General features: G+C 48.5%; 1 protein-coding gene and 1 pseudogene across 1 annotated transcript in view; one reads left to right on the forward strand and one right to left on the reverse strand.

The window, feature by feature from the left end:
• LOC148479057 (protein kinase C delta type-like) overlaps positions 1 to 20,266 on the reverse strand; it is a 65,543-nt gene that overhangs the window by 33,259 nt on the left and 12,018 nt on the right. Inside the window, exon 2 of the mRNA XM_088455012.1 lies at positions 18,930 to 19,030. Within this exon, the coding sequence (XP_088311138.1) occupies positions 18,930 to 19,030 (101 nt within the window). The remainder of the gene's footprint in view (positions 1 to 18,929; positions 19,031 to 20,266) is intronic.
• Positions 9,391 to 20,266, forward strand: part of LOC148479058 (serine/threonine-protein kinase PLK2-like) — an 82,695-nt pseudogene continuing 71,819 nt past the window's right edge.

Below are 20,266 nucleotides of genomic sequence, written 5' to 3' on the forward strand. Positions count from 1 at the left end.
GAAAGCCAGAGAGAGGAGCCGCTGAGCTGAGCGCCAATCAGCATCAGCGGCGCTCCTCCTCCGGCTCCACTACACACTCTGTGCTCTCTGCGGGCCGCGGACGTCACCACGTATCATGTGACCGCCCGCGACCTCATCCTGCGCCTGCCCCGTGCTCCTCTGAAGAGCCGCCCGACACTGCAGAGTGCAGATGGACCGTGGTGGTGGAGACACTGTCTGTGGAGAGTGCGGCTGGGACCCGGGAGACAGGATCTGCGTGGTGGACCACCTCCCGGAGAAATAAAACTGGCTGATCGGGAGCCGGCAGCCCCTGCTGTCTGAGAGCTCAGCCACAGGTAAGAGCTCCCCTCCCTTTGCCCCCCAGAACTATCACCTCCCTCTCCCTTTGGGTTCTGCCATGTTGCCCACTCCTATTACCCTGTACCTCAGCTTTTGCATGTCCTCGAATATTAGCAATGCCCCCCCTCTCTGCTAGTCCATGATAAGTTTCTGAAGCCCCCTCTATTGCCAAGCCCCTGCCTCGCACCCTCTTGCCAGTCACAGTCCTGCATCACCCTCCTGGCAGCTACCAGCAGTCCCCATTGGAATGGTCTTCTCCTCTCTATGCGTCCCCTAAACCTGGGAGGGGGCGGTAGGAGACAGGATGGATGGAGAGGCCGCCCGGAATAGCTGTTTACCTGCACCGGGGACGTGGGACAGCACCTTTCTGCGAGGGAAGGAAAATTGTATCCGTGGCGTAGTGTAAAATCCATCAAAGGCTGGAGAGGAGGAGAAGATGAGAGGGCGGGCAGCAGCAGCAGCAGCAGCACACATAGCTATCTACTGTATGTGCAGGACAGGCTGATGATCTATACTTACTATATATTATATGTGTGGCACGGAGATTATATATATATATACATATCATGGGCAGGGTTATGATTAATCTTTATACTGGAGAACCAAATATAACTGTTCTGGGTGCGCCAGGACGTATTGTGATACATACTATAGGACAGTGACAGATACAAGGGCAGAACTATGGGAGACAATGGAGGCGCCTGCCGCCGGGCTCCAGCTCTAAAGAGGGCACCTCCTCCATTGTCCACAACATATTCACCCCACTTAGGGCTGTAACTATGTACCATCATGGCCCTTCATGGCACCTGATAAGCCACCATACACTAGTGGAGAACTTCGTGTCAGACCATCAGCTGCTGTCTTAGTCTATCTATAGCCTGTCTGCATGAGAATTGCTACATTACAGTGTCAGCGGCTGTGACGGGGGGGCACCAAATTATAACTTGCCTCCGGGCGTCTAGGATGAACTTACGCCACTGGCGCTGGCGGCGATATGTGTGTAAATACACCAGCCGGAGCCCGCCTCCCACCCTCCGCCTGGCGCTATTGGGTAGGCGCTTAGGGGGAGGGAAGGGGCTCGGCTGTGTGTGCAGCACAGGACCGGTGCTGGGCGCATGGAAGCCTAGCACCGGTCCTGAGTAAATGTGTAGCAGTGACCGCACTCACTGCGGTCAGCGCTACACTGGCTATCTAGGGCAGGTCGGTACCGTGGTTGGCGGTGCCCCCCTGCGCCATGGGTCCCACGGCATCCAGGGCACGTGCCCGCTCGCCCTGCCCTAGTTACCCCACTGCCAACAAGGATTTTACTATTTTATTAAATAAGACAGAACAATAAGAAGCTTTTGGTCTGCACTGTCATTTTCCCCAACCCATAATACAATTTAGCTAAGGCCGCGGACGTGAGGATGAGGCTCCAAGTGGACCTGGGACAGGTACTTTGTATATGTACCTCCCTCCACCCCCTCTCAGCTTCTCTGTCTGCTGGAGAAAAAGTTTGCAGCCACTGATGTGAGGAGTTGTATGAATGTAAATCAGTCTGCTAAGGCCCTGATTCAGAGCCGGACGCTCTGACAGAGCGCTTTTAGAACGGCCTCCTGGCCGCTCGCATAGCTGTGGGTGACCACCCACAGCTATAGCGAGCGGCCAGGAAGATGGTCGCGATGGTCAAGACCATCACGACCATCGGGCTTGCGACGAGACCCTTGTGGTAGGGTCTCGTTGCCGCAAGCCCCAGAGAGATTTCGGCTCTAACAGAGCCGGAATCTCTCCACTGACATCACTTGTGATGTCAGGGGGGCCCAGCCCCAAACGGTAGGCGTTCACATGGGAACGCCTCTGTTTGGGCAGCCACCCCCCGGCCCGCCCGCCAATGGGGGCGTGCTGTCACTCAACATCGACAGCACGCCCCCTTTGGTACGAGACCCGGAGCGACGGAGTGCCCGTCGCTATCCGGGTCTCGCGCATGCGCATGACTGAGCCGGCCCTGGTCTGCGCATGTGCTTTGGGCCACCATCGACCCGGTTGCGAGCGCTCAGCGCTTGCGACCGGGTCTGAATCAGACCCTAAGTGTGCATTAGATGCAGTATTGTACCTAGTTTTCCCACTTTGCACATATAGGCCCTCATTCAGAGCCGTACGCTCTGAGCAGAGCGCACGCTCTGAATGAGGGCCGGGCTCCATTTTCATGGAGCGTCCTCCTGGACGCTCGTATAGCTGTGGGTCACCACCCACAGGCTATACGAGCGTGCTTTGTGATGGCCGCGATGGTCGAGACCATCGCGACCATCGAAATTGCGAGCCGGAGCCTGCGGTTGAGGTTTTCAACCGCAAGCTCCGGAGTGATTTTGGCTCTATCAGAGCCAAAATCACTCCCACTGACATCACTAGTGATGTCAGTGGGCCGGCTTCTGACGGGAGGCGTTCCCGTGGGAACGCCCCCGTCAGGGAGGCACGCCCCCGGCACGCCCACCAAAGGGGGCGTGCTGTCAATCAACATTGACAGCACGCCCCCTTTGATCGGACACAACGAGCGAAGGACTTTCCTTCGCTCGTCGCGTCTGGCGCATGCGCACGACGGAGCTCCCTCCGTCGTGCGCATGCTCAGTGCATAACATCGACCCACTTGCGAGCGGACAGCCGCTCGCGAGTGGGTCTGAATCAGGCCCATAGACTTGAATTATCTATTATTTATTTTAACAAAGGATTTGCTGCTGCTCTCATACTGTATGTGATTGGCTGAGCAGTGTAAGAGATCGCTCCTGCTTAGCTACCTATTACCTTTCCCTACTCACTGGAGCTTAAATCATTTGGTGTAGGGACAGTCAGGTGCTTCTCGGGAGTGACCCATTCATTCGAAGGGGCAGATTCAATTAGCCGTGAGTCATTAAGTTTGTTTTGTTAGCTAAAGTACCCGGAACTATTCAATTATAGACACTTGAGCAGCTCAGAGCCAGCAGGTAGCAGTGGTGCCAAAAGGGGGAGCGGGTACTGTTTACCGGGGCCTGGGCTTGTGTGAGGGACCCGGTAGGGGCCCAGGGTTGCCCCCTTCCCCTGTAACATTTCTGGAGATCGCACCCACTGAGCAGCACCAGCATCCTCTTTCTGAGTGATGTGTGAGGGGATGTGTATCTTTTCATTTGCCCCCAGGACCCAGGGGCATTTCTAGAGAGGAGGGGGCCCATGTGCAGTCTCCGACACGGGTCCCCTCCTCTCTGTCCGGTGACCGGCAGCGTACTGAGCTGTGTGCAGTCAGCACCGGAGTTATAGACTCTGGGCCCAGACTCTATAGAGTATGCGCTAGTCACCGGGAAAACGGCCGCGGTGGCCATTTTCTCTGTACTGTGCAAACGATTGTAAAATGGCTGCGCCTGCCATTTTCCGGTCGTTTTTACAACGATGAATCCCTGCACCGACGTGGACTCCGGTAGGTAAATAATACTATGGGTGCAGGGTGTGCCCCGCGCACCCTGGACCTATTATGGAGACAGCAAGAGGTCCTGGCAGTTAATGCTAATTTCTCCTGGTACCTCTGGATGCTGGAAGTATAAATAAGCTTTAGCTGCTGTTCCTGGGCTGCTTGTGGGTTTGTAATTGAATAGCTCTGAGCACATTTGTAGGGGGACAGACCGCAAGACTCAATCTGTGGCTAATTTCATCTGGCCCATATGTTTTTTCTCTTTCCCATATGGATTACCATATTCCCCAGCATAAGAAAGAAAGAAGATGCTAGGTAGGTATTTATTATGGGCGCAGCATTGTTTTCTTGAACAACTAATTATTAGTTATGCTTTTTTTTATAATCAGTGACATGATTTATTTCTTTATAATCAGTGACATGATTTATTTCTTTATAATCAGTGACATGATTTATTTCTTTATAATCAGGGACATGATTTATTTCTTTATAATCAGTGACATGATTTATTTCTTTATAATCAGGGACATGATTTATTTCTTTATAATCAGGGACATGATTTATTTCTTTATAATCAGTGACATGATTTATTTCTTTATAATCAGTGACATGATTTATTTCTTTGTAATCAGGGACATGATTTATTTCTTTGTAATCAGGGACATGATTTATTTCTTTATAATCAGTGACATGATTTATTTCTTTATAATCAGGGACATGATTTATTTCTTTATAATCAGTGACATGATTTATTTCTTTGTAATCAGTGACATGATTTATTTCTTTATAATCAGTGACATGATTTATTTCTTTATAATCAGGGACATGATTTATTTCTTTATAATCAGTGACATGATTTATTTCTTTATAATCAGTGACATGATTTATTTCTTTGTAATCAGGGACATGATTTATTTCTTTGTAATCAGTGACATGCTTTATATCTTTAGGCTCAAGAGCATACTTTATTTGTTTAGACCATAGTTATTATTCGTTTATAGATGCAATATTTATTGTAATATATTTTCATAGTACTATCCTGGTATCCAATGGCCAGGGGTAAAAGGAGAGGCCTGGAAGCTTAGATATTAAACCCCTCATCTGATTTCTGTTTGCAAACTGCATTCTAATCCACAGTTTAGTACATTTACTCTTGTAATACCTTTAATGCCACAGATTTGTACCTTGCAGGTTGCATTTCAGTGAAACAGCATTTCTTGTACAGTGTAAAGACAAACATCACACACATACAAAAGTGCCACATGTAATAAAGGCAATATTAATTTAAACCATAACTTATGTTGCGTGGCAAATTTATCGAAACAATGGAAATGTTAAATTTAATAAAAGGTGTAATTCCAGGGTCGGATTAATAAATGGGGCGGGTGGAGCTGCAGGCCCATCGTGAAAATTGTCTCGCCACTCAAAAGATTAGCTGGTAGTGTTGACAAAAAAAAAAAATCCTGTCACAGGCTGCCAGCTGCCTTGTGCTGCCTGTGGGGGGACATTAACTACAGGTGCCCATCCACTAGACGATTAAGTTGAGCGATTGGACGATAACAATCGTTTGCAAATCATTTGCAAAAGTGTCTAATACAACCAGCGAGGTGCGTGCCCACTGGTCGTTTAGACATCTATCATCTTGCAAACATACTGATCAAACTGACGATAACGTCAGGTTGAGCATGTTTGCAGATGATGATTGAGCCTGTACTGAACGACTGCTCGTTCAGTGCAGGCTCATCACATACTGACAAACGACTGCACGATTACAATGTCGTAATTGTGCAGTCGTTTTCATGTCTGCTAGTGGATGGGCACCTTTAAATTGAAGTGCTGCTGCTAGTGCTGTAGGATAAGCAGAGGGAGGGGGTGTGTTCTGAGGACAGGGGGCGTGGCTAAATGGACCATTGTACTGCCTCCTGCCTGCTTATCTGGCTGCTCTGGTATCATGGAGCAGAGGGCTTATCTGTGACAACTAGAACAACCAGTACCTGACCTACAAGATAAGAGAGAGTTTAACTACTGTTTAAGTATGTGTGTGTAAGTGTCTCAAACTATGTGTGACTCGCAAGCGGGTCGTTGGTGAGGACCTGCGCATGTGCAGCGGCCGATGTGCTCGTGCGCAAGCCCCGGAGCGAGTGACAAAATTCACTTGCTCCGGGGCTCACTACAAAAGGGGCGGCTGTCGATGTTGATCGACAGCTCGTCTCATTTTGTAGGTGGGGAGGGGGGTGGCCGGACAAACGGAGGCGTTCCTGAAGGAACGCCTGCCGTTTGTAGGTGGCCCTACTGACATCAACAGTGATGTCAGTAGGTAGCTTCCTGCTCTGTTAGAGCAGGAAGCTACCTGGGGCTTGCGTTAGATGAGACCCTACCCCAAGGGTCTCGTCGCATGTCACGATGGTCTCGACCATCACCTGGTCACTCGCTAAAAGCTTAGCGAGTGGCCAGGAGGCCGGCAAGAAAAAACAAAGCGGCCGCCCTCATTTAGAGCGAGCGCTCGCTTTTTGCGAGCAGCTCTGAATGAGGTCCTATGTGTGCATGTATGATGCTCTGTATGTGTGACCCTGTATGTTTATCTGCATAGAAATGAGATCTGCTGCATGTGTGACTGCATATGTGATCTGCTGCATGTGTGACTGCATATGTGACCTGCTGCATATGTGACTACATATGTGACCTGCTGCATGTGTGACTGCATATGTGACCTGCTGCATGTGTGACTAAATATGTGACCTGCTGCATGTGTGACTGCATATGTGACCTGCTGCATGTGTGAGTGCATATGTGATCTGCTGCATATGTGACCTGCTTTATGTGTGACTGCATATGTTACCTGCTGCATGTGTGACTGCATATGTGACCTGCTGCATGTGTGACTGCATATGTGACCTGCTGCATGTGTGACTGCATATGTGACCTGCTGCATGTGTGACTAAATATGTGACCTGCTGCATGTGTGACTAAATATGTGACCTGCTTCATGTGTGACTACATATGTGACCTGCTGCATGTGTGACTACATATGTGACCTGCTGCATGTGTGACTGCATATGTTACCTGCTGCATGTGTGACTGCATATGTGATCTGCTGCATGTGTGACTGCATAGGTGATCTGCTGCATGTGTGACTGCATAGGTGATCTGCTGCATGTGTGACTGCATATGTGATCTGCTGCATGTGTGACTGCATATGTGATCTGCTGCATGTGTGACTGCATATGTGACCTGCTGCATGTGTGACTAAATATGTGACCTGCTGCATGTCTGACTACATATGTGACCTGCTGCATGTGTGACTGCATATGTTACCTGCTGCATGTGTGACTGCATATGTGATCTGCTGCATGTGTGACTCCCTGTATATGCACACATGTTACATACGTTTTTCTTATGTGATGGAATTGGTGTGAAATGCTCCTTGTATTTACCGCCTACTAGTAACTCCCTGTTACTGTCTCTATCTCATTTATTGGGGGCAATTCCATTCAGCGCAATGTTGAATAGTCCTAGGAAGGAATTCCTAGAGCTATACAATTGACCACGCTGTTTGGTCCAACTAGAATCACTAAATGGCGCACATCCACTACACGATTAAAATGAGCGATTGAACAATAACGATTAATCATTGTCAAATCGTTCATTAAAATGTCTAATACGACCAGCAGGTCATTTTAGACATCTTTCGGGCAAACATGCTGAACAACCTGACGATAAGGTCAGGTTGAGCATGTTAGGGGATGATTGATGTGACTACACTGACCGACTGCTCGTTCAGTGTGGGCACAGCACATACTGTCAAACGAGTGCACGATTACAATGTTGCAATCCTGCAGTCGTTTTGAGGTCTGCTAGTGGATGTGTGCCTTAAGTAGAATAATGCTGGTTACGGCGCCATAAGCTTGGTGTTTAGTCGTGGTAACCGGCATTCTCTGACTAAAGTGCCGGCCGCGAGGCTGTTAGCTCCGCGCTAAGCCAGAAAATAGCATTGCAGCCAGCACTGAAGTTGGATTTCTGTTTGCAACTCAGGAGGGTGCGAGCAGATATCCTGTAGTATGACTTAACAACACAGTGAATTGAATGGCTTTGGGAACTCCTTACTGGGGCTATTCAACATCATGCTGAGTTGAATTGCCCCATTATGACTATGCTATTAATTTTAGACTTTTAATTAATTTTATTATATATGTAGGGCGTGGTCTAAACTGATGTGAGACGTTGAGGTCCTCTGCTATCTCCAGAAGCAGCGCTGACCCGGAGGCTCCTATAGCGGTGGCGACTAAGAGATCTGCCAGCTGAGAAGAGCTGATTAATGGGCTTTGTACAAAGGTGGCGATTCAATCCAATGCAAATTGAATAGCGCCGGGAACGAGCTCCCGGATCTATTCAATTCAGTACGCTGTGTGGTCAGAGAATGACAGTTATTGCGCCTTAACAAGGGTGTTAAGGCGCTTTAACCGGCATTCTCTGACCAAAGTGCCGGGTGCGCGGTTGTTAGCGCCGCGTTAAGCAGAAAAACAGCTACGCGCTCGGCACTTTGGTCGGATTTCTCTCCACATCCCCAGGGGGGTGCGAGAAGAAATCCTTTAGCAGCCCAAACAGTGCGGTGAATTGAATAGCTGTGGGAGCTCCCTCCCGTAACTATTCAACATCACGTTGAATTTAATCGCCCCCATAGTTCTTAGCCTTGATGTATGTGAGCATTATTACAAGTAAAATTATACTTTTTATACTATTCTCATGAGTGCGCTATTCCTACTATCTGCATATATATATATTTTATTTTTTTTTAAAGAATTTTTATATATATATATCACATGGGACAGATCTTGGCGGATCATATATATGTCAATGATGGTGACACTCGGTAATAAAACTATGCTTAACTGCAGACAGTAGGAACCAACGTTTCAATACTTTATTGTATTGTCTTCAAGGTACCGTGAAGACGATGCAATAAAGTATGGAAACATTGGTATATATTTTCTGCAGTTAAGCATCATTTATTAATGAGTGCCGTTGTCATTGGAATCTGTATTGTGGGTTCACTTGATGGACACCTGCAAGTATATATGTGTGTGTGTACAGGCATAAATGATTGTGTATATATACATATAATTATATATATTATTATTATGTCATCACAGCGTACTGCAGTCATGATAGGATGATGGGCAGCGTTCGGAATCAGACATGATGTCATAGGATATAAGGTGAGCTTTATTCTTTTAGTTTTGTGCATACTCCTGCTGAGCTGATAGGTGTGATATATTTTGTCAACAGTGAGAATGTCGACAGCATTATGTTCTGAATGACGACATTCAGGATGTTAACAATATAATGCAGGATTACATTATGTAGATGGATGCTCAGGGGTACCAATTATATGTGCTGCAGATTTATTGAGACTTTTTTCTTTTTAGATCTAGTTGATTTGTACATTTTCTATGATTAGGTCTCTAATGCAGTTGTTACATTCTCTTTATTATATATGTGGTTTATTGGCTTATTATGATTAGTGTATCATGCTCACAGTATCATTATGTTTGTATATGTGCTATTACCTACTTGCATGTACTTGGGATTATTTCTATTTATGTATACACTCTGTTTCTATAGTAACCAAGCAAACTCCGAAAAGGATGTGCCGAGGTGGACACAGCCGCCAATTGTAGCCTGCCGGTCCAATGCTAGAAACTCACATTTGAATATATAAGGTTAGTGTTTTATGATGTACATTGGGCCTGATTCAGAGTTGTACACAGTCTCTGGACGCAGCTGCTCTGCGATAATATGTAAAAGTAGCAGGATGCTTTTGTGATCCACAGCTGCATGGCATCACCTGCATGAACATCGGTCATCTAAGTAACCCTCAGGTTACCCAAGATGGCCGTGAGTTTCACGCTTCCGGGGCCAGTGGAGCTGCGTCCAAGGATGCAGCCACTAACCTTGGTACGCCCAGAAAAACGGGGTTGACACGCCACCACTTTCTGTAAAAACCACTTCCCCTTTCCCAAACAACCACAAAGAGCAAAATTTACTAAGCAGCGGGTTCTAAACCCTGGCGGTTTGGTGGCGGTTTGATGGCGGGTTCTAAACGCCGGGAATTTGGTGGCGGTTTTGCGGCGGTTTCTAAATGACAGCCCTGTTCTATTCTATTCTAAAATGTGTTATGACGGTGGTTTTGCAGCGGTTTTGGCCTTAGTAAATCTGCGGATAGCAAAACCGCCACCAAACCGCCGGAGGTTAGAACCCGCCGCTTAGTAAATTTTGCCCAGAATGTCAATCATACTGCGGTTTAGAGAGCACTGTGACCATTGTCACAGACACAGATCTGCACATGCGCAGTACAGATCCTACGCATGTGCAGAATGACAAAGATCGGAGATGTACGTAAACTATCGGGCTTCCGTACATCTCTCAATCAGGCCCACTGTTCCCTGAGGAGATAATTACACTCTGAGAGATTGGAATGCAAGTGCTTACTGCTGACTCATCTGTTTAACAGTTCCCTGAGTGCCGATTGCATCTGGGCAATAGGAGTGATGGACACATAAGTGACAATGGCAAGGTTAGAAATAATGATTTTTATTTGAAATAATTTTGTCCTTCAAACTTTGCTTTCTCCAAAGAATGCTCCTTTTGCAGCAATTACAGCATTGCAGACCTTTGGCATTCTAGCTGTTCATTTGTTGAGGTAATCTGAAGAAATTTCACCCCACACTTCCTGAAGCACCTGCCACAAGTTGGATTGGCTTGATGAACACTTCTTGCGTACCATACGGTCAGTAGAAAAGAGAGGGGGGTTTAACCACCTATTGTTCCTCAGCACACTGAACCATACCAGCAACAATATATGAACACTATATGGTAATAGAATTTCAGAGATATTAGTTGCATGCATTTGCAAATACATGGGAAACTGCTAGGCCTCGTCAAGGCTTCTCTGTCACTAGCAGTTCCTACACTAAACGGTTCACGTCCGGGGGGCAGAGTACCCCAAATTAAGACCAGCCCAGGACCCCCCCAGGGCATCACACGAAAAATGGAAAAAGGGGTGACTCCCAGGTAAGCTGGCTCTCAATTCGGATGCATTTATGTATGTGCCTTTATCGTGAGGCCTTACATTTGCCAAAAAATATATATGTGCCTTTATTATGAGGCTTTAATTGGCATACATTACATTTGGGGTGAGCGTTTGGGGCGTAGGGACCCCGAGGCTGCTCTGGCTGGGCCTCCTGAGGGCATCACCACTTAATACTCATAGTTACTTTTCACATCACCTTTTTATGTTTGTTTATTATTCATGTAATTTTTCACATATATTTTAACCCCTTAACACTTAGTAATTACTCGCACACTTCTATACTTTACACCGCACTGTCATTCTTTTTCCATTTTTCGTGTGATGCCCTGGGGGGTCCTGGGCTGGACTTAATTTGGGGTGCTCTGCGCCCCGGATGTGAACCGTTTAGTGTAGGGACTGCTAGTGACAGAGAAGCCTTGACGAGGCCTAGCAGCATCCCATGTATTTGCAAATGCATGCAACTAATATCTCTGAAATTCTACTACCATATAGTTTTCATATATTGTTGCTGGTATGGTTTAGTGTGCTGAGGATCAATAGGGGGTTAAACCCCCCTCTCTTTTCTACTTGGTATGACCCCTCCCTTTCATGCACCTGTAAAAGTACTACCAGATTGATTGAGCAGCTGCCATTTTTTTGTTTGTACCATACGGTCAAGCTGCTCCCACAACAGCTCAATGGGGTTGAGATCTGGTGACTGCTTTGGCCACTCCATTACAGACAGAATACCAGCTGCCTGCTTCTTTCCTAAATAGTTCTTGCATGATTTGGAGGTGTGCTTTGGGTCATTGTCCTGTTGTAGGAGGAAATTGGCTCCAATCAAGTGCTGTCCACAGGGTATGGCATGGCGTTGCAAAATGGAGTGATAGCCTTCCTTATTCAAAATCCCTTTTACCTTGTACAAATCTCCCACTTTACCAGCACCAAAGCAGCCCCAGACCATCACATTACCTCCACCATGCTTGACAGATGGCATCCGGCACTCTTCCAGCATCTTTTCTCTTGTTCTGCATCTCACAAATGTTCTTCTGTGTGATCCAAACACCTCAAACTTCGATTCGTCTGTCCATAACAGTTTTTTCCAATCTTTCTCTGTCCAATGTCTGTTTTCTTTTGCCCATATTAATCTTTCCTTTTATTGGCCAGTCTTAGATATGGCTTTTTCTTTGCCACTCTGCCTAGAAGGCCAGCATCCCGGAGTCGCCTCTTCACTGTGAGCGTTGACACTGGCGTTTTGCGTGTACCATTTAATGAAGCTGCCAGTTGAGGACTTGCGAGGCGTCTATTTCTCAAACTAGAGACTCTAATGTACTTGTCTTCTTGCACAGTTGTGCACCAGGGCCTCCCACTTCTCTTTCTACTCTGGTTAGAGCCTGTATGTGCTGTTCTCTGAAGGGAGTAGTACATACTGTTGTAGGAAATGTTCAGTTTCTACTTCAGGGTCCATAGGGGGTCCACAGGGTTGACCTTGGGGTATAGCTGGATCTGGATCCATGGGCACCACGCAGTTAAAGCTTTGCTGCTCCCAGGATGCACTTGAGTCCGTCCTCCTCTATACCCCGCCCCGGCCACAGGCACCTCAGTTTTAGTTGGTGCCCGGCCGGAGTCGGGTCACCCTGCGCAGTGGGGCTGCATAAGCAGCCCCTAAGCTTTATTCTTTATTTAAAAAAAAAAAAAAAAGAAGATTTTATTATTTTATTTTTACTGTCTTCAGAGCGGCAGCATCAGACTGTCCATCTGGACGTCTATGCTGCCGCTCCAACAGCCCCGCTGGCGCTGCGACGCCGGTACTGATCCGGGGATCGCAGCGGGACCCCGGAGTCAGTGCTAGCGTGGCTCCGGGACCACCCAAGGACTGCTGCCGGACTGAAGGGGCCAGGTAAGCCGCGTGCAGCGCTGTCAGCGCTGCACGCGGGGAAAATGCAGTCTTCATGCCGCCGGTCTCTGGGGACAGACCGGCGGCGCTAGTAGCGGCGGCGGGCTCCCCCTCTTCAGGCATACCCCGCGTGTCCGCTGGCCCCCGGGGTGTAAGTACCGGCGGGTAACCGGCTTCCCCGGGGGTTTAGTACTAGCAGGGGAGGCAGCCTTCCCTGCTTCAGCGCTCCTCCCCTCAGCCCAGCGCGCCTTCTCTCATGTGTGCTGGCGTCGCTGGGCTGTTCTCACTCGGCCACTCCTCCTCAGAGCTCTCCGGCGGCCATCTTCCTCAGGCAGCATAGCAGAGCTCCCAGGCAGGCTTCCAGTGGACCAGTCCCCCTGCGTACCTCTCCCCCTGCAAAGGACAGTGTTCGCAGCGCTATAGCCCTCCCAGACACTGAATCTGGGAGGTTGATTGTAGCGGAAGGTGCAGTGAGTATAACTTCTCTGCATGGTATGTGACTTTTGCTAGTGCTGCTGTCTGTGCTTATTTTCTACTTACTGTCAGCTTTTGGTGGACGTCCTCTCCAGCTCTGTTCAGAGTCTGGCGGCTTCGTCATCGGCTTTTCAACATATGTTGCACAGTGATTTGCCCCCACGGGCGTCCAAGCGTTCCGTTCCGGCTTCACTGGCGGCTCAGTTCACGGACACGGACGTGTCTTCGGATGACGGGGAGATCCATGAAGACTCTGACTCGGATGCCGGGGCCCAGGAGATGGAGGCTAAGTCTTCCATTAATGTGCCGGCATTGGTTAGGGCGGTGCGGGCCATCCTTCACATTGAGGAGGTGTGCCCAGGTCAAAATACCCAAATTTTAAAAAGGCCAAGGTAGCTTCGACGGTTTTTCCCCTGTCCGATCAATTGACGGATCATATGGCAGGGGCCTGGCAGTTGCCCAGCAAGAGGTTCCAACCGCAGAAGCGGTTGGCTTCGAACTATCCGTTTCCGGAGGCTCATTGCAGGAAGTGGGAAACTCCTCCAGCGGTGGATTCCCACGTTACCCGCTTAATTAAAAGCGCTACGCTGCCTTTGCCGTCGATCTCCTCCCTGAAGGATCCCACGGACAGGAAGGTGGAGACTTGTTTGAAGTCTATTTACTCTCTCTCGGGGGCGGTGGCCCGTCCGTCCATGGCCATCTCTTGGGTGGCTAAGGCCATCGAGAGCTGGGCCAATGCTTTGGAGGATACCTTTCCGGAAGATGCTCCGGAGATCCAGAGAGCGTTGATAGGTCAAATGAGGGATGCGGCTTCCTACATTGGGGAAGCATCGTTAGACGCAAGCCTGCTAACCTCTCGGGTGTCGGCTGCAGCTGTGTCGGCGCGTCGGTCCTTGTGGCTGAGGTCTTGGAGAGCTGACGCTGACTCCAAAAAGGGACTGGAGGCCTTACCCTTTAATGGGGAGTTGCTTTTTGGTCCAGACTTGGACAAAATTGTGGACACTCTGGCTAAGTCTAAATCAGCCTTCCTCCCTTCGGCTTCTGCTCCTACCAAGGTACGGAGCTCTGCTTTTCGGTCCTTTCGGGTTCAGGGCAAGGCAAAAGGTCAGTCCTTCCCGAGGCAGTCGACGACCAAGGCCGCTTCTAAGCCCAAGAAGCAGCCCTGGAGTGCCAGGCGCCCTTCTTCCAAGCAGGAAGATAAACCTTCTGCCTGATGGGACGGGCCTCCCTCTGGGGGACCCCAGAGTGGGAGGCCGACTTCTTCTATTTGCCCAGTGCTGGCACAATACCACCACGGATGCCTGGGTTCGAGAAGTGGTCTCCCAGGGGTACGCCCTGTCTTTTCGGCACAGACCGCCCCACCAGTTTTTCTGCACGAGTCCTTCTCAGGATACGACAAAGTCTTTACAGATTCAGGAAGCTATAGAGTCCTTGCTGACAGCAGGGGTCATTGTTCCCGTTCCTCAATTACAACGAGGGACGGGGTTCTATTCTTCTCTGTTTCTGGTGTGGAAACCCAATGGTTCTCATCGCCCTATCCTCAACTTGAAGTCTCTGAACAAATTCCTCAGAGTTCCCAAGTTCAGGATGGAAACGTTACGTTCCATCATTCTGGCGATGGAAACGGGGGATTACATGGTGTCCCTGGATATCCAGGACGCCTACCTCCATGTTCCGATAGCACCTTCGCACCAGCGGTATCTGAGGTTCGCTATCCTTCAACACCATTACCAGTTCCGGGCGCTACCCTTTGGTCTCTCCACGGCACCGAGGATGATCACGAAGATTATGGCGGTCATGGCCGCACATCTTCGGAACCAGAATGTACGGCTACTACCGTATCTGGACGACCTCCTGTTGCTGGCGAGTTCCCCGGAGGTACTGCTTCATCATCTCCACTTGACGGTCGCTTGCCTGCAAGCGCACGGGTGGCTGATAAATTGGAAAAAGTCCTCCCTGATTCCATCTCAGCGGATGGTTCATTTGGGAGCCCTGCTAGATTCTCGGCAGCAAAGGATCTTCCTGACCCCGGAGAAGGTCTCCTCCCTGCAGCTGAGGATACACAGTTGCCTGAGCAGTTGCCGCCTGTCGGTCCATTCGGCTATGAGGGTTTTGGGCTCCATGGTGTCAACATTCGACATGGTGGAATTTGCCCAGTTCCATTCCCGGCCTCTGCAGGGGCTGATTCTATCGGAATGGAACGGGTTACCTCACCGGATCCGCTCTCAGTTGCTGGTGTTGTCCCCGGAGGTTCGGCAGTCTTGGGCTTGGTGGCTTCAGACAGCTCATCTGGTCGAGGGGCGTCCCTTTTGGATCCCGGACTGGGTCCTGCTCACGACGGATGCCAGTCTTCGGGGTTGGGGGGCAGTGACCGGCTCGTTGTCACTTCAGGGTCGTTGGTCTGCGGAAGAAGCTCTTCTTCCCATCAACATTCTGGAACTGCGGGCAGTTTATCGGGCCCTGCAGTCGTCCGGTCCCGCTCTTTACGGACGGCCGGTTCAGGTGCAGTCCGACAACGCCACCACGGTGGCGTATATCAACCACCAAGGAGGAACTCGAAGTCAGGCAGCAATGTCGGAGGTGTCTCGCATCCTTGCTTGGGCGGAGTGTCACATTCCAGCGATCTCGGCAGTCTTCATTCCCGGAGTCCTCAATTGGGAGGCGGACTTCCTCAGCCGTCACGACGTGCATCCCGGGGAATGGTCGCTTCACCCAGAGGTGTTTCAGCTACTCGTGGACAGGTGGGGGCTGCCGGAGCTGGACTTGATGGCCTCCCGTCACAATCACAAGTTGCCCGTTTACGGGTCAAGGACAAGAGACGCAGGCGCCAGTCTGGTAGACGCGCTGTCGGTGAAATGGACGTTTCACCTGGCGTATCTGTTTCCTCCGATATCCTTACTTCCTCAGGTTCTGCGGAAATTCAAGCAGGACGGCGGCACGCTCGTGCTGGTTGCTCCGGCGTGGCCCAGACGCCCTTGGTACTCCGATCTGAGGTGTCTCTCCATCGACGCTCCGTACCTTCTTCCTCAGCGTCAGGACCTGTTGTCTCAAGGGCCCTGCCTTTACCCGGATCTGGGTCGGCTGTCTTTGACGGCGTGGCTCTTGAGACAGCCGTCTTGAGGTCTAGGGGTTTCTCCAGTTCAGTCATTGGTACCATGCTTAGGGCACGCAAGCCTGCCTCCGCACGGATTTACCACAGGGTGTGGCGCACTTACTTTCAGTGGTGTGAATCCAGAAACTATGATCCTCAGGTGTTCCGGGTTTCCAGAATCTTGGAGTTCCTTCAATCAGGTTTGGACCTCGGCTTACGCCTGGCCTCTCTGAAGGTTCATGTGTCTGCATTGTCCATGTGGTTTCAGCGACGGATTGCTACACTACCGGATGTTCACACCTTTTTCCAGGGTGTTCTCAGGATACAGCCTCCCTTCGTGCCTCCTGTGGCTCCTTGGACTTGGCGGTGGTGCTACGGGTCTTGCAGGGTCATCTTTTTGAGCCTCTTGAGGCGGTGGACCTCAAGTGGCTGACGTTCAAGACCGTTTTTCTCCTAGCAATTGCTTCTGCCAGGAGGGTGTCAGAGTTGGGGGCGCTTTCCTGTCGCCCTCCTTTTCTGATTTTTCATCAGGACAGAGCGGTGCTCCGCACTCGTCCTGAGTTTTTGCCCAAAGTGGTCTCGAAGTTCCACATTAATCAGGAACTTGTTGTGCCAGCTTTTCAGTCGCCTGATCTTTCAGCTGGTGAGGCTTCCTTAGATGTAGTCCGGGCACTTAGAATCTATGTGGATCGGACTGCTTCGGTTAGGAAGTCGGATTCTTTGTTTGTCCTCTTCGGTTTTCACAAGAGGGGTTGGCCTGCCAACAAGCAAACGTTAGCCCGTTGGCTTCGTTCCGTTATTTGTGAGGCTTATGCACAGGAGGGTTTACCTGTGCCAGCCTCTGTTAAGGCTCATTCCACTCGTTCTGTGGGTCCCTCTTGGGCTGCTAGACGTGGCACCTCGGCTGTTCAGCTGTGTAAGGCGGCCACTTGGTCTTCAATTCAAACGTTTTTGAGGTTCTATGCGTTTGACACCTTCGCCTCTCAGGATGCATCCTTCGGGCGCCGGGTACTCCTTTCAGCACAGGAGCGTCCCCGCCCTTAGTTGAACTGCTTTGGGACATCCCCAAGGTCAACCTTGTGGACCCCCTATGGACCCTGAAGTAGAAAACAAGAGATATGGTAAGAACTTACCTTTGTTATCTCTGTTTCTACGAAGTCCATAGGGTCCACAGGGCGCCCGCCCTGACGCACCTGGCTTCAAATGGGCTGTGTGGCTGGTCACCGGTTTTCCGTCTCCCATTTCTGTGAGTATGGTTTCTTGTGTGTTCCAGTCTTCCTTCTCTCTGTTTAGTCTCCTCCTCCGGCCTTAGCTGCTTACCAACTGAGGTGCCTGTGGCCGGGGCGGGGTATAGAGGAGGACGGACCCAAGTGCATCCTGGGAGCAGCAAAGCTTTAACTGCGTGGTGCCCATGGATCCAGATCCAGCTATACCCCAAGGTCAACCCTGTGGACCCTATGGACTTCGTAGAAACAGAGATAACAAAGGTAAGTTCTTACCATATCTCTTGTTTTCTTGCCAATTTCTCACATGGAATAGCCTTAATTTCTAAGAACAAGAATAGACTGTCGAGTTTCACATGAAAGTTCTCTTTTTCTGGCCATTTGGAGAGTATAATCGAACCCACAAATGTGATGCTCCAGATACTCAACTAGCTCAAAGGAAGGCCAATTTTATAGCTTCTCTAACAAGCAAACCCATTTTCAGCTGTGCTAACATAATTGTACAAGGGTTTCCTAATCATCCATTAGTCTTCTAACGCGCTTAGCAAACACAATGTACCATTAGAACACTGGAGTGATGGTTGCTGGAAATGGGCCTTTATACACCTATGTAGATATTCCTTTAACAACCAGAAGTTTGCAGCTAGTATAGTCATTTACCACATTAACAATGTATAGAGTGTATTTCTGATTAATTTAATGTTATCTTCATTGAAAAAAACAGTGCTTTTCTTTCAAAAATAAGGAAATTTCTAAGTGACCCCAAACTTTTGAATGGTAGTATATATATATATATATATATATATATATATATATTACCAACTGTGCAATGGTGGGCCAATCAGAACCTGGGGACAGGGCTTCGCAGGTGTAGGGGAGGTGCTGTGCTCCGTGTCCTGGCACCTTGTAAAAAAAATAAATAGTTTATGCTGTGCCATCGATGAAGGGAAACCGTCTGATTCTCCCCCATCGATGGTAAAAGCATTCGACATCAGCCATAAACCATCAATGATTATGAATCATCAATGGTCGATGGCCATCCCTAGGTCACATCCATGACATCACTAGTCAGACCATAGGCCCTTTATATCTTTCAGGATAATTTTAAAGTGGTATGAGGTTAAACTTTACACTTTTGCATTATGTGTCTACAGTATCTTTAGATGCTTTCTATAACCCCAAATGCTGTCTCCTAATAATACACCAACAACACCACAGCGCACAATGAATTGACACTATCACAGACCCAGCACTATAAATTACATGTAATGCAGCAAGTACAGTGTGGAATAACATTAGGTGGAGTGACAAATCAAAACTAACATTGAATGAAATTGTGCTGTAGCTCTGTACATCTGTACTAACATCCAAATTCAGACATACAGTAATTCCCCTGTGACAAATAAAACCTCATTACTTACCTTTCCAAAGCCACCCTGGCCTAGCTGACGGAAGAACGTTAGTCTCTGGATGGTGTGAGAGACTTCATTGCTGAGGCAGGATGACTGAGCACTGCTGGTTCCTAATGGAAAAGTGAGATGAGAACATTTCAATAACTCCCATATATTATAGAACATAAAGGGGCCTAATTATCAAATGTTTTTATTTTCATATAATTATGTAGAAACTGCAGTTTCTACATAATTTTATGAATTGTTGCTATGTATTAATAGCCTAATGCATGGCATTTCATAGAAATCTCCTGCAGAAGGCTAATTAACACTGCAGATCGCAGTCCCCATTATTATCAATGAGGACTATGATCTGACCCCTATGTCCCAAATTCCGAAAGGCAAATCATTTTGGAGTTTGGCCCCATTAGTTTACATCATTTTCAGATGGTGTAAACCGCTTTAAGTCTATGGAGGCTTTACTCTCAGGAGAGAGATCTTCCAATGCAGTGTCAGATTCCCCTGGAGGAGTTTTTCACAAATGTGAAAGACTGCTCCAAAATGCTGGGGAAATAACTCACAGGGACAGCGGTTATCACTACCGCTGTCCTTGCGGGTTCAGTTTAGTACATAGTGGGGCTACTTTCATTTGAAATAAAAAAAATTCTGCCGTGATATGAAGTGTTAATAATCGTGGCAGTGCCTAATTGAGCTCACATATTTATTACAGCAGACAACCAGGGACAGCCAAGTTACATGAATATTTCCATTCATATATCCTACTTCCTACTGTGTGCCAATTGCAGTCAATCTAAGGCCCATATTCAATTAGCGTTGAAAAGCCGAGATTGCCAAAAAGTTTTCACCGATGTGCGGTTTTCGCCACTTTACGAAGTATCGCCCTATTCAATTCCAGGACGCTTTTCGCCGATCATGGCTTTCCGCCTCTAATTGAATCCGGCCATTAGGGGTTTTTGGTCAGCTATATGTTTTGGGACCAGATGGAGCAATTCAATTGTTGCTCCACGTGGGCATTATAGCCGCCAGCATTTCTGCTTGCACCCTCTGGATGATGCGAGCAAAAATGTGCAATAAACCGGTAGTTAGAGTGTCCAAACAGCAGTTTGGGCGCCCTAACCAGGACTGTAGATGGGTTTATCCGTTTTACATGTCTAAACCTGGTCTAATAAGGCCTGATGACCGCAATAAGGCGTCCATTCATTTATTGTGAAAAACATTAAAACCATTTTATGCTAATCTTAACTCTAAAATAATGACACTGACAACAAGTGCTTGGTTCGAATCAAATTAATGTATTTATTAATTGCATGAATTTATTTTAATAAAGGGTGGCAAAAGAAGGCGCT

Source organism: Taudactylus pleione, unplaced genomic scaffold (genome assembly GCF_031769625.1).
Source record: "Taudactylus pleione unplaced genomic scaffold, aTauple2 ptg000641l, whole genome shotgun sequence".
NCBI classification, from domain to species: Eukaryota; Metazoa; Chordata; class Amphibia; order Anura; family Myobatrachidae; genus Taudactylus; species Taudactylus pleione.